This window comes from Hippichthys cyanospilos, chromosome 4 (assembly GCF_059441005.1).
Source record: "Hippichthys cyanospilos isolate Australia breed blue-spotted pipefish chromosome 4, RoL_Hcya_1.0, whole genome shotgun sequence".
Classification (NCBI taxonomy): Eukaryota; Metazoa; Chordata; class Actinopteri; order Syngnathiformes; family Syngnathidae; genus Hippichthys; species Hippichthys cyanospilos.
In genome coordinates this window covers 2,189,528-2,212,725 of record NC_142372.1, presented here as the reverse complement: position 1 = coordinate 2,212,725, position 23,198 = coordinate 2,189,528, and the positions used below count along the sequence as shown (strand labels likewise).

The 23,198-nt window shown below is 41.3% G+C and overlaps 1 protein-coding gene and 1 long non-coding RNA gene across 4 annotated transcripts in view; one reads left to right on the top strand and one right to left on the bottom strand.

Annotated features, from left to right (window-relative positions):
- rasa3 (RAS p21 protein activator 3) overlaps positions 1-20,795 on the top strand; it is a 35,107-nt gene extending 14,312 nt beyond the window's left edge. Inside the window, exons 5-25 of one of the 2 annotated variants that reach the window (XM_088413456.1) lie at positions 2,050-2,126; positions 6,628-6,708; positions 6,856-6,928; positions 8,581-8,654; positions 8,719-8,823; positions 9,523-9,679; positions 9,977-10,125; positions 10,870-10,984; positions 11,704-11,778; positions 11,863-11,986; positions 12,585-12,691; positions 13,546-13,623; positions 13,709-13,786; positions 14,468-14,541; positions 15,686-15,745; positions 16,876-16,982; positions 17,509-17,591; positions 17,680-17,888; positions 17,969-18,072; positions 18,142-18,325; positions 19,005-20,795. In XM_088413456.1, the coding sequence (XP_088269582.1) occupies positions 2,050-2,126; positions 6,628-6,708; positions 6,856-6,928; positions 8,581-8,654; positions 8,719-8,823; positions 9,523-9,679; positions 9,977-10,125; positions 10,870-10,984; positions 11,704-11,778; positions 11,863-11,986; positions 12,585-12,691; positions 13,546-13,623; positions 13,709-13,786; positions 14,468-14,541; positions 15,686-15,745; positions 16,876-16,982; positions 17,509-17,591; positions 17,680-17,888; positions 17,969-18,072; positions 18,142-18,325; positions 19,005-19,080 (2,190 nt within the window). In that variant the 3' untranslated portion in view covers positions 19,081-20,795. The remainder of the gene's footprint in view (positions 1-2,049; positions 2,127-6,627; positions 6,709-6,855; positions 6,929-8,580; positions 8,655-8,718; positions 8,824-9,522; positions 9,680-9,976; positions 10,126-10,869; positions 10,985-11,703; positions 11,779-11,862; positions 11,987-12,584; positions 12,692-13,545; positions 13,624-13,708; positions 13,787-14,467; positions 14,542-15,685; positions 15,746-16,875; positions 16,983-17,508; positions 17,592-17,679; positions 17,889-17,968; positions 18,073-18,141; positions 18,326-19,004) is intronic. The other variant, XM_088413457.1, reaches the window with a different exon arrangement.
- LOC148424257 (uncharacterized) overlaps positions 17,355-23,198 on the bottom strand; it is a 6,974-nt gene continuing 1,130 nt past the window's right edge. The window contains exons 2-3 of one of the 2 annotated variants that reach the window (XR_015865427.1): positions 18,123-18,223; positions 17,355-18,056 (exon numbers count right to left, since the gene is read on the bottom strand). This is a non-coding gene — a long non-coding RNA (uncharacterized LOC148424257). The remainder of the gene's footprint in view (positions 18,057-18,122; positions 18,224-23,198) is intronic. The other variant, XR_015865428.1, reaches the window with a different exon arrangement.

Here is a 23,198-nt window from a genome sequence, read left to right as displayed (position 1 = left end):
CAATTACAGTAGATGAGTCTTTAATATAACAAGACTGTAGACCGGCCTCTTTGCTATCAGTGTACCTGAAGAGAAACTTCCTGTGACTCATTGTTGAGCAACAAGTCAGACTGAGGAAAGACTGACCCGCACAAAGGGGTTCAACTTTACTATTGTTACTCATCAGTACGCTTCTTGCGCAATACCAAAACGATCATCGCTAAAGTCTGGTCGTGACTTGATGCCCCTATTGAAGTTATTGACCGTGTTTTTCGGCCTATAGGTCGCCCCTCATTCACTGAGTCGCAGTCTCAGTGAATGGGGCTATTTTGGGAAATGTCCATATATGGTATAGGGCGCCGTCCAAAATGTATGGCGGTGAACAGCTTTGCTTTAGCGGTGATGTCTCATGCAACACACTTAACTTGACCCGCAACAAACATTTCCTTCACGGATATGACCACGGGAAAATATGAAGAAATGACCAAAGATGAGATTTATTCTGTTTTGCTATAGTTTTTATATCGTCGCCAAACTGTTGGAGACATAAGCCTGATTTGAAGAAAAGGCGTCATACTGTATCACTCCTCTGTTCGTTTACAGTGAAAAGGATTATTTGGCGGCTTGAGCGGAGGTTTTTTTTTTTTTTCCTGGATGTCCGGATATTGTTTTTCAGGATTGAGCCTTCCAGTGGTTGATCTCTTGCACTTGTCCCACACGCATGACTGTTGGGCTATTCACTATTCAGCCGTCTGGCGCACCCACGCGCGCACACGCATGCACAGTCAGGAATACGCACGCAGCATCCGCACATACACACCCCGAGAAGTTCCTCGCAGATGCTCGCACACAGAATCCCAAACAGAGCGAACGGTAACATCTGCAGATAGACGGGCGTGTGTCAGCACCCTCAAACAGAGACACATTCATGCGGAGGAGGCGTCGAGCGGAAGGACGTGTGAAGAGAATGTCAGTTCAAGAGAGAAAGAAAGCCAGTGAGACGGATCAAATGAAGTCGGGAGATAGTGTCTCTCTTCTGTTTTCAAAAGAGGCCGCATTGTTGGCCCCCGCGCGTCTGTGTTTTGCTCAAACGGCCGCCCGCCGGTTTGCATACCGACGCTGTTAATTACCGGAGCTTTTCTCCACTGCCGTACCACCGCACTGTCATTATGTCATTAATCCAATCGCTTCAGAGTAAAAATAACTTCGGCGTGACTATTTCCTCTCGGTGACACTCTTCACGTTTGCGTTTCTCGTGGGCGCGAAATGAATTTCTGAAGGAAATTACATGTCTGTAATCGACCTTCGCGCAGCGCTTATCTCGCGTGCGGTGCATGAAACCAAGTGGATTGCACTCCCGGGCCTGAGGTGTGTCCCCGTTAACTTATTCGATCCCAAAAGAAATAGTTGTACGTTTTTTGAGTCCAGACATTCAATTCCTGGGACATTTTTTTCTTTTTTTTTTCAGGGTATTCAAATTGCTGCTAGTAAATGAATTGAGTACTAAAATAATTGAATGTTTTAGTAAAGTAATGAATTATTTTACGTACCATATTTCCCGCACTATAAGGCGCACTGGACTACTTCAATGAATGACCCATTTTAAAACTGTTTTTTTATTTTTTCATGGGGAAAAAAAAGCTTGAGAAGCACTGGTCTAACATCGTAAAAGCTGGACCTGATGTTTTCCATTAAAACTCACGTTGAATAAGCTGTTTACAAACGCAGCCAAAGATTGCATGACTCTTTGTTAGTTAGTGAATAATACCATTTTGAAAGCACTTAAGCTTACAAATTCCATTAGCTAATTTTTTACAGTGCATGATTGATAATGTTTGTGACGCAAATATGAAAATAACATTTTAGATTAGACCATGTATTCCATTTTTTTTCGCTGGTTAGTAATTTTCCACAAGTACCGCACAAAAAGAATATGAACTTCAAATAGAATAGAATAGACTTGAACAAGAATAGAATAGAAAAATGGAAGGATGCAAGAGTCAATTTAATTCCCTTTAAAATTATGTACAAAAACGCATCTCAAGTACTGTATCTTTTTTTTTTTTGCAGGGAAAAGTGCACCTGGAGCTTCGTCTGAGTGAAGTCATCACAGATAGTGGAGTCATCAACCATAAACTAGCCACACGGTAAGGCTCTGCACATTCTTTTTGTTGTTATTCCATCAAACAAACATTCTATTGTATGCTCTGCTCCATTTACTTTGAACATTTTACAACATTTGACAAACATTACCACCAGGTTCCATTTTGGTAACAGTTAAAGAGCCTATAACATGAGATTTTATTCTTTCCAGTGTAATATGTGCATATAAATGACGTTTGGCACATTGGCGATTCAATTTCTGATTAAGTATGAGTTTTATGGTACCGAGAAGCTAACTGGGAAGTGAAACGTCTCGTTTACTGAAGCTCTCACTGTGTGGCTGCCTCACCCCCTTCATGGCGGAGCTCAATGACAGCGAGCCACGCAATATGCATCCATTCATCGTTTTGAGAGCTCATCATCACGAGTCTCGCGGCTGATGGAGACAATCTCGGCAGCTTGAATAACGGGGCCAAAAGCAGACGTTTTACTGACATTAAAATGCAAAACAGCGTCAATACATCACTCTCTCTAACACGTGTTGCTCCAGTCAAATCAGTCCATGTGGGGACCCACTACTCATAACAATACTGTAGTTCCGCCCGCCGGCGAATTATTTACTACTGACGTTAATTGTTCCAAAAAGTTGATTTTCATGTTACAGCTTCTTTAAAGCATGGCAAAGCTCTGTTGAAGGAAATGTGGAGGCGGGATTAAATAGAAAGACAAAGTTCATCCACGGTTTTGCCATGAATCAACATTGCGAGGCAAGAATTTCCGCCACTTCCTGTCAGCTGCTGTCACCTGCGGTTTAGCTTGACGACAGCCGGCCTCAACTTTGTTCCCCGCTGAATGAGCTAATGGATGGATTGGCTTGGAAAGTAGTCCGTTCGTTCCGTCCCAGATGACAACGCATCCCGCTGACAACGTCTGATCTCTTTTGCATTTTTGTCTCGCTTCCCCTAGTCAACATTCTTGCGGATGTTTTGAGCACGGTAGCTTCCTCTGTGCTGCGGCTTCATCGGGAAAAAGTATGAATGCCGATGTGCTCGCCGATGTTTTTCGTTATTCTTGTCGCACCATGTGCCGGTTGTTTGTTTGTTTTCTTTATTTGAGATGGATGGGTGGGTTTGTTTTCTTTATTTGAGATGGATGGATGGATGGATGGATGGATGGATAGATAGCAGCTAGCTAGAATGCTATATATGATAGATAGATAGATAGATAGATAGATAGATAGATAGATAGATAGATAGATAGATAGATAGATAGATAGATAGATAGATAGATAGATAGATAGACGGTTAGACGGACGGACGGACGGACGGACGGATGGATGGATGGATGGATGGATGGATGGATAGATAGATAGATAGATAGATAGATAGATAGATAGATAGATAGATAGATAGATAGATAGATAGATAGATAGATAGATAGATAGATAGATAGATAGATAGATAGCAGCTAGCTAGAATGCTACAGACAGACAGACAGACAGACAGATAGATAGATAGATAGATAGATAGATAGATAGATAGATAGATAGATAGATAGATAGATAGATAGATAGATAGATAGATAGATAGATCTGAGAGCGATCCCAAATCTTAGTAGAGATCTGAGAGCGATCCCAGATTTTAGTAGCAATAAGGTAACATGGGAAGGGGGGACAATTCTTTGTCCATGCCCCAAACAGAGGGCATGGCTCAAGTCTGGAAAAAAAATCCCCGCGCACGCACCAACAATAAGACACTACAACATATCTCGCACAACATGTAGCTGACTGGGGAAGGGATGTTGGGGGTAAGGGGGGCCATGACGCGGCCACGCCGGCTGCGGCCAGAAATTGATTCAAATCTTCATTGTCCAGAATGACTGAAGAAAATTGAGATTTTCAGGCCGTATCGCCAAGCCCCAGTTTGCTGACTAAGGGAGCAAGCCGCCGTGCTTGAGTGATCCTCCTCATCGGAATGGATGCGCTTTCCAATTCCTGGTGTGTGTGAGTTAGTGTGATGATGATCCAGCATGGCTGCGCTCCCACACGCTGTGGCTAAGGTACTTAGAGGCAAGAGCGTGAGGTCGTCCTCTTTAGCCCTTTGAGAAAGTGGCATGGGTGACAGGCACAGCTGAGTCCGACTAGCTAGCGCTCGCATTGGCCACTCATTCACAGAAATCCTTCCAGAGTCATCTGTTGACATTTGATCCCCCGCTCAGATTTAGAGCTTCTTCAAAGAGTGGAAAATATTTGTCTTCTGCACCGTGTGTATTTGCATCTTTCAAAGTGGCAAAACCTGTTTTACGTCCACTCGTTTTTGCGCTTGATAACCTTGGCGGGAATCATGCAATGGGGTTATCTAATTAGAAGAAACATAGCAGTTAGTTGCTTTTTGTTTGCTTTTGAGCAGGCACACAATATCAGAATTACGATTAATTGAGGTTCATGTCCCATAGACGACGTCGTCTTGTTTTTCTCATGGTTTTATTTACTTAATTTGATATCTTTTCCATTTGCTTTTAGTTTATTATTCATACAATACAGCAAGTGTTTTTTTTTTGTTTATATTTTTAATTCATTCAGTGGTTTTTGTTTATCATAAATGTGTTTTTGTTGACCATACAGTTTTAATATCCCTTTTCAATTTTTTTTAATGTCATATATATATATATATATATATATATATATATATATATATATATATATATATATATATATATATATATATATATATATATAGCGTGACAAAAAGCAGCGACGACAGTCAGAAATTACTTTTTTTGGGCCTGGTTCGAATTAAAAGCAGAAAAAATATCAAGGTAAAACTGTGGTTGATTTCTTTTTATTTATTATGTTCAGAATCTAATAGGAAACATTACTGATGTATATTTCTATATGTTGGATATTACTGTCTTTCCAGCTCAAAAATTGTGACCCAGTAACCACAAATCATCTTAGGTTTTAGAGCTGATCTTTCATCTCTATACCGCCAAGGCTGGCTGTGTCACTATTTTTGCATCATTTTTGTTATCTATCCCTCTGCTGGAGCCAAATTGTTTTTTCCAGGACGCGTGGGCGCCCAAAACAAGCGCATTAAGATAAAAAACGAGAAGCATGGCCCAAAACTAATACGTCCGCCAGGCGGTCTGAGCGGCATGTCAGAGCTCAGTGGATGGTTGAGATGGGAGCAGGATAGTAGGCCAAGCGGGGGTTACATAAACAAGCTTATTGGACAGGAAGCGCGCCGGCATTAGAGACGCTTAACCCAGCCCTTGGTCTTTATTAGGAAGCCCTGTGTGCCTTCAGTTGCTGCGTCTATTGAGGGATGCGCCGCCATTGGCCGTGTAATTCGTCAGCCCGTGTGACTAGCGCCGCATCACCGTGACACACAGGAAGTGAGTCGCCCTGCCGGGTGTCTCGTCCTGTGTGGGTGCTAATCCCGTTACGGCGTGATGTCATGCGGGAAGCGGGGCGGCTTTAGACGGATCGGCTTCTCGCGGGGAGATAAACACTGCGCTCGTCATATTTTCAACATGCGTTCGGTGTGTTTGGTAATAGTTTGCTGGTTTGCATGTCAAATGTGGAAAATTACTGTTCAAGGCAAATGTGAAAAGGAAAAACGAAAGACATGCATACACTTCCGTGCAAAAGTATTGGAACATATATTTGTGCGTGTGTGTGTGTACGTGTGTATATATAATATATATATATATATATATATATATCTTTGTGATTTTCAATGATTTTCTCTCTGGGTTATTGCTTTGATTTATTATTATTATTGTTTTTATGATGAAACAGACTTATTTAAACCTCATTTCCTTTTCCTCAGCGCACCAGCTGAAATAATAAGTTGTTAAACACTGACTTTGTTGGGGAAAATTGTAAATGGCGTATTTTTAATTTCTACCTTGTGTTTTGGTTCTACAATAAGCAGATGAACGAAATTTAGCCTAATGCAGTGCGCTTCCCTGAAATGACAAATAATTCTGGTGGTATTTTGACCTCTTTGCAACAAAGGCAAACTCTAGAGTTGAGTGTGACCGGGTGAACTGTTGGATGGTTTATCATCATATCACCAGCGACTACTTACTATACTGTACACACAACATCCCGCAAGAGCATATATGAGAGGGAGCTAAAAGCTTTTCTGAGGTGCTGGTCTGGGTGTCGTTTTTCACTGGTTTTGCATTAGTCCACTAATTAAGTGGTCATTGAGAACTCAATTGAGCTTTAAGAGTCCCCAGAGAATATTGGACAATTCTGCATTGAGAAAAATTCTCCCTGGGTGTGAAATGGAATTAGATTGCCGTGCGCTCATGTAGAATTCAAAATCCAATGTTTTCGCTCATGTCCCCATAAAACTAAACGTTGTGTATTATGAGGACATTTCAGCAGAATACAGATGTCCCCAAAGACAACCGTGCATCATAAATTTTTACAAATAAGTAGGTGACAGGACTGTTTGTGGATGTGTAGCGCTTAGTCATTCATGTTCATTCATTTAAAAAAACAACAACAATATTTTGCTGTTTGCGTCTTTCCAGAGTGCTGGAGTGCCAAGGCCTTCCAATCGTCAATGGCCAATGCGACCCTTATGCTGCTGTCTCACTCCTGGGTCCTTCCAGGTCAGAACATACTCAATGCACATATATGTCGCATCCAACGTAACTTAAAAAAAAAAAAAAAAACCCTGCAGTCAAAGCCGTAAACCTCATCGCTTTAAAATTGAAAGCTAATGACTGGTTTCTTTTTCGTATTTCTGCCATCTTCAGATCCGAAGCAAAGAAGACCAAGGTGAAGAGGAAAAACAATAATCCTCAGTTTGACGAAGTTTTCTATTTCGAGGTAAACATTTTTTTTTGCATGTCTCAATATAGCAAAAGAGACTTCTCAGAAGGGACTTCTCAGAACCATATGAATGAGTACATTCCATATTAAGATTCAATTTATTGGGTTTGATGTGATTTTCTCCCAGCTGCATCGCGTCCACATTTGCAGAATTATTTCTCGTCTGTTTATTCATTCAGTTGCGTAACTGTACACAAAGGGCTATTTACATTTTCACATCTCTAGATATTCGTGCCTTTGAGCTACTTCCAAAAGTGTCGTCTGAGCATTTCACAGAAAATTGAACAGAAAATCTTGTAATTTGTTTGAACTGTGTGATTTTTTTTTAATAACATTACAGTTGTTGTAGTAGATGTTTGTGGACTGCTCTGTACTATCTTGTCACGCTCTCCACAAACGTCTTATCCTGGAATCATGATAATAATAATAATAATAATAATAATAATTTTGTTCGCGGCAATAATACATTATATTATTGTAATAGTTCTTGTTTTTTTAATATATATATATATATATATATATATATATATTTCTCAAAAATGTACCATTTAATTTGTATAAAGATTTATATAGCAGTTTTGTCACTTGTTGTCTATTAATGTACTATACAAGCCAGGGCACCATTTACCCCAGTTTGCCTTATAACCAGATGTGCCATATAATTTGCATTTTACAACCCGGCTTGCCTTATAACTTTATGCATTTCATAACTCTGTGCGCCATATATCCAGATGCGCCTTATAACCCAATGCATCATATTTCCAGATCCACCATACAGTATACCCAGATACCCTGATACAACTTGTAACCCGGTGCACCTTGTAACCTGAAGCCTTTTATAACCCGAGGCATTTTATAACCCGATGCACCTTATAATTTGATGCAATTTTTAACCCGGTGCATTTTATAACTCGAATAATCCTATAACGCAACGCATTTTATAACTCGATGCGTCCTATAACCCGGTGCACCTTATAATCTGCTGCAATTTATAACCCGGTGCACCTTATAACCCGAAGCATCTCATAACCCGATGCGCCTTATACTCTCACCTGATGCTTTTCATAACTGTCTCCCAATGATGCACCTTATCAAACAAAGAGCCTTATCATCTGATGTGCCTTACAACTCAGTGCGCCCTATTACATCACCCTTAGCTTCTTTTAACCCAATGCACCTTATACCAACCACAAAGCCTCTTATAACCCGGTGCGCCTTATAAAGTGTGTCCTATAACCTATTATAACCTGTTGCAGCCTATATGTGGAAATACCCCAAAATAGAGCTGTTCATTGAGAGCGCCTTGTAGTTCTGGACACGTTCCCACTTGAAAACACTGTAAGAAAGTTGTCAGTGGCCCCGTCGACCCTGATCTCCATGTGTGGCTCCTCCCTCTTCCTTTTTTGCTCCTGCGGGCCATCAGGACAAGAGTGTGGTTGATGCAGACACACTAAACACTCTGACTCATAAATGTCTGGCCTTGTGAAACTTGCACAGTAAACAGATGCTGGATTACACAATGTCGACACGGGCATTGGGATGCATGTCTCAATCTCCCATCGCATTTTGTGACCCACGCTCATCTCATCGGGGAAGAAAGAAAACACTTTTTTTTCACGCAGCGTATTTAATGGCTGGTATGGTTCTAGGTGACACGGCCTTTAAGCTACACAAAGCGACAGTTTGATGTTGAGGAAGAAGACGTGGACAAACTGGCTTTGAGGTAAGCGAATCGGCCGATCGGAAGAGTTTGCGTTTTTCAACAGAGGCCTCTGCTTTATGTCCAGGGTGGACCTGTGGAATGCCAGCAATTTGAAATTTGGTGACGAGTTCCTGGGAGGGGTCCGGGTTCCCCTAAGAGTCTTGGGTCAGTTTGGAGTCCACGACGCTTGGTAAGTCGGCACCCGTTAGACCAGGGGCGCTCAACGAGTCCATTGTCCATTGGGCATTATTGACCTCAAACGACATGCGATAAGAGGGGCAAATATTGCACCATTTTTCGTACGACGAGAACTCGCGAGATTAAAACGCCACGAGATTTCTCGTACCTGCACAGCACGGGATCTATTTTTTTTTTTTTTTGCCTCGTAACATCAAAGACACCGACACCCATTCCACACAGCTTCAAAATATCGTACAAATTACATACGGACACCAACGCCATCGCAATGAGTCTTTCTACTGCGCAAACCGTTCCTCAAGTCTAACTTGGTAGTTGCAACTCCCGATAAAAACAACACCACTTTGCTCTGAAATCGCCTTCAATCGCCAGTTTAGGGAACTGAAATACAAATGACGTAGCTACGCTGACATTTTATTGTACAGTGTCTGTTGCCGGTGTTTAGCGCAGCCTCTAGCTTAAATTAGCTGCTAGCTAGCAGCGCTCGCTTGACTGTCCCCGGGAGCAGTCCAGGTTCATTTTCAGAGGCAGTTTGATAGACTTGATTAAAATTGCAGACATGAATTTGAACGTTTGCAGGTTGCAGTTGCCACTTTGGAATGTGGGTCCCACGTCACTTTGTTGAATCGAAGAACTAGATCGTGAAGCTTTTGTATAAGAAGTCGTGGCTGACACCAAAGTCTCCTCCCAGGTACTACCTCCAGCCTAGGGAAAATGGAGGAAAGTCAGTCAAGGTAGAAGAGCTGGGATCTCTGCGCCTCAACATTGTTTACACCGAGGATCACGTTTTCCCCTCTGAGCACTACACCCCCCTCCGAGATTTGCTTCTGTGCTCGGCGAACGTTCAGGTGGGTGATGGGGTCTTCACTGGCCAAAGCGTTTGATTGATTGATGGATCGAACACATATAAACCATTTCCATCAATAAACGCAACGAAGACAATATCATAACAATTTTAAGTATCAGAGTAATCAATTATTTTAGATACTAAAAAGTACTAGTACTTCAACTACTAAAATTACTCAAGTAATTGATTATTTCACTAATAAAGTATGTAGTAAAGTGCCTACATTGAGGTACTAAAGTACCGCGAGTAATTGGATTACAGATGATGTATACGTTTGCGTTGTTTGGTCCCGGCGCAGCCCGTGTCGGCGTCCACCGCCAACATCCTGGGGGAGGTGTGTCGAGAGAAGCAAGAAGCGGCCATCCCGCTCGTGCGTCTCTTCCTCCACTATGGCAAAATCGTGCCTTTCATCAGCGCCATCGCACACGCCGAAGTTAACCGTACGCAGTGAGTGTGAAAAAATGCTCTTATTTGTTTTTGAAGATGGGAAATGGGGGAAGGACGGATGTGTGTAATGTGCAAATTGCCCGCAGGGATTAAAATCCAATAATGCTTCATACCGATCATAAGCTGTCTCGGGGTTGTTTATTATCCAGTCACTGTAAATGAAGCGCAAAGCTGTAATCGAATCTTGTGCTTTGCAAGATGTAAATAATTATTTCAATTGGCTTCAAGAAATTAGATCATGATCATCTGTTAGGGTTGGCAAAAGTCAAATAATAGCATCAGATATTAAAGTACCTTTTTTTTGTTATGTAAAGACCTAACTGTAACTAAAATCAAATATTCTAGATTTTCTTTGAATTATAACAGTAAATGACAATATTATTTGGGTACAGGCCTTTAGCGCAGCTCCATCTAGTGGATGCATAACGCAACCCCAGCCACTAGTGTAGCTTCTATTCTTTGCACCTTACAATGTGGTGCGCCTCATATATGAAGCCAGTTTTAGAATGAGCCATTCATTGAAAGTGCGCCTTATAGTGCGGAAACATAGAAAGAACATAGAGCATATTATCACAAAGACAAATTTTGATCTGACTCCCCCTTTAAAGAACTTCATGTTGGTCTAATAAATTTGTCAAGCTTCTTGTATGTATGTCTATAAGCAAGCTGGATGTGACTGTGAAAAGTTGGGCAGTCTGTCGGTGGTTTTCATTTCTGATTGGGCTCGTCTGCCTTCTCACGCAGGGATCCAAACACCATTTTCCGGGGGAACTCGCTCACGTCCAAATGCATCGACGAGACCATGAAGCTGGCAGGGATGCACTATCTGCAAGTCACACTTAAACCCATCATAGATGAGGTGGGAAGCCAGCCACATGATTTTCTTGCATCTTAAATAGCCTCGTCTATCGTACATAATAGGCATGAACCGATGTTCGATTCTGACGGTGTGTTCACTAACAGCAAGAATCTTACAGTAAATAGCGCCATTTTTCCCCCATTGAACACAAACTATTTGATTTTTAAACAAAATAATTAATATTTGGTACGTTGAGAAATGTTGAGTCAACTCTGCAAGCATTAGTGATACCGTATCACTTGTCCTATTATTTTCAAACTGGACAGCGTTTTCTCAATTGTCCACTGTGGGGCATAATAGACTGAAGAAAATCCCTTAAAAAAGGATATATCTTCAAAATAAGTTCAAATGTTATGACTTGGCCCTTCAAATGATACAGAAAGCAAGTAGGTTTGACTAGCATGTGCACACAATTTTGAAGTCACGTTTTGAGAGCCATCTCGTAAGATCCGAAAAAGGCACACAGGGCTTGCGAAGCATCATGACTTGATTGGTCAAGTTTCGTCCAATGGTCTTCTAGAAGTGGAGACATCATCAAAATTCTACGCATTTATTGGTCTAGACGTGCAAACGTGCCTCCACAGTGACGTTTAAATCCAAAAAGGTTACGATCTTCCTGATCCTCTATGCTAACGTTAAAAAAAGATTGCCATTGAATTATTGTCAAAGAGGCGGCTTTACACAAGTATGAAAGTATCCTTAATCTAATCTCCTCACAGATCTGCACAGAACACAAGCCCTGCGAAATCGACCCAGTTAAACTCAAGGAATCGGAAAACCTCGAGACCAATCGAGTAAGAAAACGATCGTGCAAAGCGGCGTGTGTTGGCATGTTGCAGTGTGGCTAAATGTGATTGACCTTCCCCTTCTTTCCGCAGGAGAACCTTCGTCACTACGTGGACCGCATCTTTAACGTCATCACCACCTCCGGCGTGCGCTGCCCCACGGTTATGTGCGACATCTTCTTCTCGCTCAGAGAGTCCGCGGCCACGCGTTTCCAAGGTAACTCACTCAATAAATAACAGGCAGGATGTACTCAAGGCCACATTTTGCATTTCGCTTTCATTTAGAGCTCGCTTTGTGTTGTAGCTGTTTTTATGTGTATTTGCCTGTCACTTGCTTCATTCTCTGCTGCCCTCGTGTGGCCGCAATGCGTTTCTGCAGTCCCAGCAGTACATCATAAAAATGGCTACAAAATTGTGCAATCTATTGAGCTATCTGCCTGCATAATTCTTTATTGAATGAATGTATGACTTCTTTATTCTATGATTGTATACAGAATATTATTGTTTATAATTGTTTGTTTTGTTTAAATTTCTAAAAAAAAGCAAAAAACAAGATTTTTCATAATTCCATATCATTCAGTATCTCACCACATGACAAGCAGTTAAGGAAATGAATGGATGATTTTTTTTATCCAGATAATTTTCTTATATTTCACATCATCCCAAGCGCTTCCATAATTTTTCCTTCAGCTTTCAGCGTTCACATGTAATTTCTCCAAACATACTGGATCTCTTTGGAAAGGCAAAATTTCTCACCTACCATTTTTGGGAGAAGTAAACATATATGTAATGCGTCATGTCATATTTTGTTCCAGTGGACCAGGATGTCCGATACACGGCAGTGAGCAGTTTTATCTTCCTGCGCTTCTTTGCTCCTGCCATCCTATCGCCCAATCTCTTTCAGTTACGACCTCATCATCCGGTCAGTTGGATTTACTGCTTGTTCACGTTCCCACGAGCAAATTTTGTAGTCTTGATTTGCATACTGGCAATCTCTTAACACCGATTAATCGGACGGCCAATCGAATGAGCCAATTATGGCCTTTCAAAAATATAATTCAAATATTATGAGAAATCATTACCCAAAGGGACTTAACTTGTGAAAAAAACAAGAGTAATAGCTTTGTGTTATACTAAAAAAATAGTGATAAAAAAATGAAGCTTCATGAAGCACTTGTTATATTTTTATCCCCTAGATGGTGCTCTTGATTTTTAAGATAAAGTCTAGTGAAAGGAAAGTGTGTTTACATTTCCGACGCAGTTTTAACACATTGTGACACGTAGCAGCGCAAATATATCAAAAGTGCTTCATGAGGCTTCATTTAGTCAGAACTAAACTATAAAAGAATGATGGCCCTTCAAGCTTCGGGTAAAGATAATTGGAGTTCCATTCAGAGGAGTCAAAAATGATGTCAGGTGCTTCATGAAGCTTCATTCGCCATCGCTGCTGGAAAAAAAAGATCAGCGGTGTTCAATCTTTTTTCAATGATGTGTACACCCAGTGAAATACTGAATATTTTCAACCAAGTAAACTTTAATCCAGCGCTGTTAAGGCTTATAGACATATGGCCCGCGGGCCATATCCCGCCTGAGAGATGATTTTGTAATCTAAAGGATAAAAATAAGCAGAATTTTTTGCAATAAAATCAAATCTTGACATGTTTTATGATTAAAAGTAACGTTAAGAACAATTATGTTGTGTTTGCACTATTTTGGAAGTATTAAAAATAGAATAATAAATCTGAAGTTTTTTTGTTGTTTTTTTTCGCTCGGAAGGATCCGGCCACCTCGAGAACGCTCACCCTCATCTCCAAGACCATCCAGACATTGGGAAGTCTCGCCAAATCGAAATCTGTGAGTACCCCTCGCCAATATTTGATTCATTTACTGAAATTTCTCAGCTGCTCCATTGTATGACCTTTTTCTCGCTTTCTTTTAGGCCAATTTCAAAGAGTCTTACATGGCGGCATTTTATGACTACTTCAATGAGCAGAAGTATGCCGATGCTGTGAAGAATGTGAGGCCCACAATCAATCTTACCGCTATTTTTCCCCCCAGCTTTAACGGCTAAATAGAGTACCAGTCAAACGTTTGGAAACAACCTCAAATTATGTGTATATTTTCATTATTTATAGGTTTCAAATCATTGACATTATGAAGATTCTGATTTTGTTTCTTTAAAGTAGGACACGTCTGCCCAGATTGCAGAATAGAATAGAATAAATGGTCTTTATTGTCATTATAAATAGCTGGTATGCAATGAATTACTGCAGTGTGTGAATACTGACAGAATTATAAAATAAAAAGCACACCAAAATCACACAGAAGATTTGCACACTTTGATATTTTCGCTCTCGTTATGATGCGGACGATGCTTTATGACCTCGATTCACAGCTGTGAATTTTCAAGTTTACAGCTTGAATTCCTCAACCTTTTCATGCGTTTGAGATCATTGGAATTTGAAGGTTTTGCCATGCTTTTGACTGGCACTTAATGTGATTACAAAAAATATGGTACGATATCAAAGTTTGAAAAAACGAACATCTACAGTATTTGCTATCGGACTTTAAATCACGTTGTTTCCCTAAATTAATATGCAACATATTTGTGTGATCCATAATTAAATAAATAAATATAAATAAAATGTATGTATACACACACACACAACCAGCGATGACACTTGTTCTGATTCCACAGTTTCTGGACCTCATATCAACTTCCGGAAAGTGGGATCAGAAGAGTATCGAAACACCAATCATGCTCAAAGAGGGGTATGCTGCCGATTTCGTTTTTTAATGTGACACTAACACGTCAAACTTCTCACTGTATACCGTTTCGCTTCTGTGTATGATTTATTTTGACCTGTAACTTCCTCGAGGCATCCAATCACATCTTCATCGCATCTTCAAACACATTCGCTTTAGCTGTGGAAATTTACGTAAGAGAAGAACCGTATTTTCCACACTATAAGCCGAACATAAAAGCCTCAAAAGCTGACAATGTAATACATATAATAAATAATATAATATGGTGGAAATTTTGATACGCTCTATACTCTAATTTTAAAGGAATTTATATGGGGACGAGAGTCAAAGAAAGCGCGGTTTTATAAAAAAAATCTAGAAACTGTTTTTAAATCAATAACACCATAGATTTTAAGGTTTTTGGTTGCACTTGGATTAAATACTTTAATATTTAATTGAATCATAATTATATTCCTTAAAACTAACAAAACAGTCTCTTAATATAATCAAGAGGTTTTTTTTTTTCCTGTTCTTCAGATAGTACTTTCCATACATTTTTTATTTCTCATTGAAAAGTTTGACTTACTTGTCTGATTATTTTGTTGACATTCCCTTTAGTGCGGCTCCATCTAGTGGATACATAACGCAACCCCAGCCGAGACCGTCGCCTCTATTCTATGCGCCTTATAATACGGTGCGCCCTATATATGAAAACAGTTTTAAAATAGGCCATACATTGAAGGTGCCAATTATAATCCGGAAAATATAGTCATCACTGCGCATGTGTTGAAGTGTGTTCCGCTTCAGTGTGAATTCTGCCTCGCTGTCATCCTGTTTTGTTTGGCTACGGCACGCGTGTCCAAACCCGGTCCTCGGGATTCGCTGTCCTGCATGCTTTTGATGTTTGCATCGTCCAATGCATCTGATTCAAGAATCGTCATCAGGCGTTCGATGAACTTCGCTGATCATTTGAATCAGGATAGCCCTCAAGAACCGGGTTTGGACACGCCTTGGCCACACGCGACGGCCGCTACCCCGAGGGAAACTCACAACAAACACATTTCATACACTACATTTATAGATCTACATTTTTTTTTTCAACGAGGCTTCAGTTCGATGCCTCACTCACCTACGTCCCCCTACCCTTTTTTGTTTCTGCTACCGGGAGTAGAAGTGTAAAAGTCACAATAAAGAGGGTGGATGGGAAGGGGTCAAAAGGCACCAAGGGCAGGTAAGAGCTTCTCTTTGCCCTTGCGACCCCCTCGTGTGTGCACCGTAACCCTCCCGCCCTCGAGTGGTCCACCTCCTCTCCCGTGTCACAGTTAGAAGCCGCCGCACTCGCTTTGTCCTCGCCGGCAGGAAATAGAGCGACACCTTTGTGTGACACTGCGCACCCGGCGGCTTGATATGACTCCGGTGCGGAAAGTTGAGCCGGCGCCTCAAAGGCCGCTTATTTTACCCCGCAGATGCGGATAGCGCCTCTCCTTCCTCGTCACGCCAGACGTGACAGCAGGAACCGCTTACTATACACACATTCCTGGCTTCTCGTATATCCGCCCACATCCTGACCCCTTTGTACTCTTCGTACGGGCTGTCACCTTATCGCTGCGCATGAGGCACTCCGGCACTGCTCCAAACCATCTCGGCGTTTGGGGCTCAGGAATGTGGAAATCCTTTCTTGTCTTCACGTTGTTCTCCACGTTTTCTTAATTAACGCCGATGTCTGCGCTATCACTCTTAATGGCGCGCTGTTTCTAATTTCCCACCCTTGGATCCAGACACCTGTTGCCAAGTTGTAAACATCATCTGGAAATACTCTAGGGATTCAAAAACCACCAGAGTGATTACTTGCGTGCGTCTGGCGGTTTCTATTTAGCCGCATAATGTCATAGCAAAGCGGCATTCAAAGATATCCATGTTTTGTATATGACGTTTTTGTTTATGACGCGTTTTTGACGGGGCGAGTGAAATGTAAAGTGCATTTGAGTTTCGTTTATTGTATTCGTATTTGAGCCAAATGATACAAGAACGCGGAGCTGCCAACGTGCGAATGCGCGGCAATGTAAAAATGAAAATAAAATACGTGTAAACATACTTGCGGGGACGTTCGAATGAGTTTGCCAGGCAAAAACTTTTGACTCCACATTTGCAGCTCCGCGTTTCCGTAAGATGATACGTCAAAGTCGTTTCGTAAGTGACCAAGCGTCCTTTCACTTTTCCTCAATTGGCAAAGTGACTTTCCTTTATGTATACCGCATACTGTAAAAACAAACAAATGGGCAATATATAATATTTAACACAAAGGAACGCACCTTTTGAACTTTTCAACTAAATACCTCGTTTTTTTCCTCCCCCTTTCAGATTTATGATCAAGAGAGCGCAAGGAAGGAACCGATTCGGAATGAAAAACTTTAAAAAGAGATGGTTCCGTCTCACCAACCACGAGTTCACATACCACAAGACCAAAGGTAGCGTCTTTCATTGCACGGCTGAGAAATCAAACAATGTCTTTTCACTACAATAACTTCATCCGCACATTTTTCTTCTATACTGGCGTAGAATGCTACTTTACATCAAAAAAGTAAAGGAGCCCTGGGAACTACTTTTTTAGCCATGTATCTCTGAAAAAAATGTTTATTAGAGTGTTATGCCATCTATGTTTTGTTTATTGCATTTTTAGAGCTAATTTTGTGGTATCTCTTGGCGTATTTCATCAGCAACTCCAGAAGAGGGCTGACGTAGCATCATCTGGTTTATTTTAGGAAATGTCATCACTAATGACAATGTGGACACGTTTAAAACAAACAAAAAAAAAGTGAAGAAACATTGAATAGAAATCATAAACAAGAAGAACTCCATTTAGTAATACGTTTCATGTTTCATTGACATAAGTGTGTTAACAGCTGACAAAAGTAACAAAAATAACACACACACACACACACAAAAACATCAAAAATCATCAACTCCATGAAATGCGTGACCTCTCACTTCCAGGAGAGGGCGCCCTGTGCAGCATTCCCATCGAGAACATCCTGGCGGTGGAAAGGCTGGAGGAGGAGTCGTTCAAGATGAAGAACGTAAGGGCCCCTCAAAACCCCCCGAAATTTGACGGATTACGGAGAAGGTTCTCCAAAACGATGACGGCCGGCGCTCTCCTCCCGCCAGATGTTCCAGGTGATCCAGCCAGAGAGGGCGCTCTACATCCAAGCCAACAACTGCGTGGAGGCCCGGGATTGGATCGACATCCTCACCAAAGTCAGCCAATGCAACCGCAAGCGTCTCAGCACCTATCATCCTTCAGCCTACCTCAACGGCCACTGGCTGTGCTGCAAGCTCTCCGCCGACGCGGCGCCTGGCTGCACGCCCTGCACCGGGTGTGTGGAGCGAAAAAAACCCTCTCGGGTGGTCCTTATCTTTCCTTTTGGCTCTCACGTTCCCGCGCATCTGTTCTCAGAGGCCTCCCGGCCAACATCCAACTGGACGTGGACGGGGACAGGGAGACGGAGAGGATCTATTCCCTCTACGGCACCTACATGACCAAACTGATCAAGATGCAAGGTTCGAGAAGACAAAAAAACATGTCCGCGTGTCCGAATAAAACGACTTACCTCGCGCGTTCTTCCGCAGAGGCCTGCGGCAGCAAGTCGGTGTACGACGGACCCGAGCAAGAGGAGTACTCCAGCTTCGTCATCGACGACCCCCAGGAGACCTACAAAACCCTCAAGCAGATCGTTTCGGCTGTGCAGACTTTGGAGCAGCAGCACACCAAGTACAAGCGGGACAAGTTCAAGAAGACCAAAATAGGCAGCCAGTACGTGCTTCATATTTCGTATAGGACACTCAATAAAATGAACCCAAAATAAATAAATGAGTTAATTTAAATAAATGCATAAATAAATACAATGAAACTGAAATATCCAGTGGAATCAAAAGGCATTCATAAAATATGTGGTTGCGCAACTTCTTTTCGAGGAGTACGGTGAAGTGCAAAGAAAATTCAACCGAATTGACCATGTGGGTCCTGTAGTCTCATTTTGGACACTAGGTGGCACCCGCGTGATCACATACATGACAGAAGAAGTTAAAAACTCACAAAGTGATAATGTCATTTCAAATACAGAAGCACTGTGTGCTAACTGCTGATCTGTAAATAAAGTTGAAAATAAAAATAAGACCGATTGTTTACAATGCAAAACAAACCAACGCCGAATGTCTGGCAATGGCCCCGCCCATTGTGTATCTCCTCGAGGTGATCGGAGGATTTTACCTCCTCTGAGGCACGGTGAAGCTAGACGCTAATGCTAACGTGAACGCTAGTGTAGTGTTCCACTTTCTGTCACCGAAGAGATCTGCGAGCTATTTTCGCACAAGATCATGGGACCATTTTTTTCTATTGAGTTACGGACTATCGTCCAATCTTTCGGGATGTAGCTAACCTTCTTGCGGGCCATTCTCGGTCCCTTAACATCTCGTTGTTGCTGTTTCCTCAGAGAGCATCCAATAGGGGACAAGAGTTTCCAGTGCTACATCCGCCAGCAGTCGGAGAACTCCACCTACTCCATCTGACCACGACTCCTCTGAGACTCCTCCCAAGAGGTTCAAAATGAGCAAGGCAACAGACGCGACCGTAAATTTCAGTCCATCTGTTCTGCGGCGGCTCGCGCGCGCTGCGCTCAATTCAGGGTTGAATACGACTTGGAAATTTCCTGACGGGAACCCGGGACGGGACGTCGGCGTGCTGCAGATGCGGCTCGCCGCTTTTATGGAGAAACTGACCTCAGATCAGTTTTAACACAAGAGGAGCATAAGTCGAAGAAGAAGAAATTGCTCATTCGTTCTGTGACCACAGAAGAAAACTTTTCACTGGACTTTTTTTTTTTTTTTTTTACAGTGAACGACACGCACTTTAATCACCTCCCAATCGATGCACGGACAAGACGTTTTTCCAAAACTATATTTGAAAGCTTTTTGGGGGGGGTTGGATTTTTTTGCGTTTTCACATTTCACAGACAAAAACTTCAGAGGGAGCAACAGTATTTCCGGTTGTTTTTTTGTTTGTTTTTATTTCGCCTGTGAAGGTGGATAGCTGCCCAAAATGGATTTTCGGGACCAAGCAATCACACTCCATTAAACTACTGAGTACTTGAGGTAATCAAGTACTACGGTGATTACTTAAAGTACTAAAGTACTTAACTCTTTCGGTGCCGAGGGTTATCGGAAAAGGAAACCTTTTGGGCCCCAATATTTTCATTTTCACTCATTTTTCAAGGCCAACAGACTATGGTGTGCTGTGTCTTTGTAAATATGGGCGCTGCCATTGAAAGATTGACTTCCATTCTTCAGTTGCACTTGCATGTAGGTAACAGCTGTGTTGTAAGTGGGGCAGCACTGCCATCCAGTGGCCACAGTTATCACTACAGTGCTAAATTGGCTTATATTAGGTAAGCATTAGTCAAGGGTGTCAGCTCCTCTCCATAAAAAAAACGTATTTGACCAGAGTTTTATGATTTTTTTTTTTTTTAATAGACGAGAATCCTCGTCCATGGCACTGAAAGAGTTAAGTGCTAAATTACTTTGGGTTTAGTAATTGGTTACTGACCTTAGGCACTAAAGTAACCAGTTACTTTAAGCCAATAAGTACATAGAATAATTTGATTACTTGAATACAGGGTGGTCCAAACTATGGCCCGGGGGCCATTTGCGGCCCTCCGGCCACTTTTATGCGGCCCACAGCATATCCGTATCCTTTGCTACAAATAAGGTTTCCTTAAATATACTAAAGTATTTTTACTTTTAAAGTAGTAACAACAAATCTCGTAAATTCTCAAACTATTTGCTGTGTATAAAAATGCTTAGCTAGCAGTTAAAAAAATGTAATATGCAGTACAAACAATATGCAAATGATCGATTTGAAGGTGCTTGATAAATTACAGTAAGAGAGAAAACAAATATTTATTCATTTTTCTGAATGTGGCCCTCGGAGGAAAATGTTTGGACACCTCTGCTTTAGTACATGATTCCCTAAAGTAATCAATGCAAGCAAACAAATGTCCACTTCTGTGGACAAATAAAAAGACTAGGTCTCAGGAGAGTATACCAAGAACATATTTTTCAGAAAATACACAAACTATTTGCTATGAAATTAGAGACCAAGATCACAGATCTTTAGTAACAGAGATTTGTTTTAGCTTTACTCTCACTCAATCACTGCCATTGACGGATATTGACGTCAGATCGATCCATTTTAACTGGGCTGGTAATAAACGGGTTCCTCCAACATTCATCCCATCTCAAGTTCTTGTTACTCAACTATTATTGTTCCTGACTGCCTAATAACTTAATTTTCTCAATATACCTGTGTGTCGTCATGGAAACACAGGCCCGTAGTAGTGTCAAACGTAGTCGAGATGCCGGCTGCTACCAAGCTTGCCCATCAGCGCAGATTCCCTCCAAGGTACCGGATTTGAATCTCGCTAACCCTTTTCATGCGTGTGAGTGTGTCATTGTATCATGACTGTACTTTTTCTTGCCAAAGCGGTGCACGTGGAAGACTCCCGTCACCGCTGCTTTCATTCACAATGCTTTCTCCAAATGTAAGCAGGTTGTGTAACCCTCCGTGGTGATCAGTGCCAGTCTTTTTTGAAACATATAAAATCCTCTGTAAAAAATATTATATATACTATGGATTAGATGTTTTTTTTTTATACACGTATGTATCATAACCTGTCTGTCGGGTGAGCTCGTTTTTTTGTTAGTTGTTTTTGTGAATTTGATTATGCCGTACAATACATCTGGAAAGTACCCGTATTTTTCGGACTATCTGCAGATAAGCCGCGCTGGACTATAAGCCTGCAGGGCTCAAATCCTGAGAAAAAAGGTGCGGCCTCTAGCCCCAAAAATACGGTAATCGCACCGCTTCACTTTTTCCGTATTTTGTCATCTTTCAGCCTCATTGCAAATTGTATTCAAATAATCTCTCACCTTTAAATTCTACACACCGACCCCATAAGAACAATGTGAAAAGGAACATGGCAGCCCGTCTGGAATTAGTTCCTGGAGCTCTTTCAGACCATGAGGAAAAAGATTCTTTGGTCTGGTGAGAAAAAGATTGTCTTGTGAATGCCAGGCATCACCGCTTATCTCCAGGCCAGTAGCATCCCCACAGTGAAGCATGGTGGTGGGAGCATCATGCTATGGGGATGCTATGGGAAATAAAGCATTAAATAGAGATGTCCTGGATGAGAACCTGCTCCAGAGCGCTCTTGACATCAGACAAGTCAACATCTCAAATAATCCAATTGAACATCTCCGGAGATACCTGAAAACGGCTCCCATTCAACCTGATTGATCTTGAGAATTACCGCAAAGAAAAATGGGCAGAACTTTCTAAAGACAGATTTCCTGAGCTTATGGCGTCACATAAAAAAAAAAAAACCGAGGCTGTAATTGCTGCTAAAAGTGGATCGACAGACTACTAAGCAAATGCTGTGAATACTTATGTAAATGTGATTTTTTTTTTAGTTTTCTATTTTGAATCACTCGAAAAATAATGTCCCAAAAAAATTCCCTCTGACGTAATGGGCTATTTGTAGAATTTTGAGGTAAGAGATTCATTTAATACAGTTTGGAATGAGGCTGCTACATGACAAAATATGAAAACGAATGAAGCGCTGCGAATACTTTCCGGATGCTCTGTAAATGGCCGAGTCGAATGACTGAAGTACTTAAAAGCGTGCGAGCGTGTAACCGACGTCAAGAGAACTGACCCAGTGTTACCGGTGAAAAGACAGCATGCCACTTGTAAAATCTATTTTTTCAATCATCACTTGTCATGATATTAATACAGTACAGTGACTTTCTTCATTTGTTCCCATTCTTTTTGGTGTGTAGAACCACAGCTTTTTCTCAATACCCTAAAAACAAATACGTAAGCCGTGCCCACTAACTCCTCAGGTTTTGAGTGTAAACCACACAAGCAAGCCCATTCAGTCACGTTATTTTCTTATGCAAACATTTTGGGAATTTTAGGGAGAAGTCGTTCAAGTAACGGCAACTTCCCCACCCGGAAGCATACAAAGGATTATTTTATGCAATTTTTTTTCACCCCCAAACTTGCAATAATATGGATCTCGCCTTGTGAATTTGCAAATTAACAACACAGAAAATGAACATGTATTTGTATTTGTACAAATATTTTCCAAGTAAAATATAGCTTATTATATGTGTACTGTATATAGAACTGTGGGATGAATGGTGAAATGTATTGTGCTTTTTTTTCCCCCCTTAATAACAAAATGAAAATATCCACCCAAACAAGGTGTCCGTTTTGTTTGTCAAAAAAGAAATAGCGTCGGTCAGAAATTTCAACAGCATTCGAGCATTTCATTCTATTTTTTGTTTCTTATATGAATACGAGCCAATAGAATGGGACTGATTGGGAAATTTTTGGGGTGTTTTATGTTTTTGTTGTCCATAGTAAAACAACGTGCAGAAAATCCGAGGTTGAAATGTCATTTTGTGTGTTTTTTTGTTGTTGTTGTTGTTTTGTTTTTGTTTTTTTTGGGGGGGGGTAGATATATATTTATATATGTATATATGCATATGGAAATGCAGATGGTATGATTCAGATTTTTTGGGGTCTACCGTCCATTGTTTCATGTTGAGCTTAACTCATTCACTGCAGA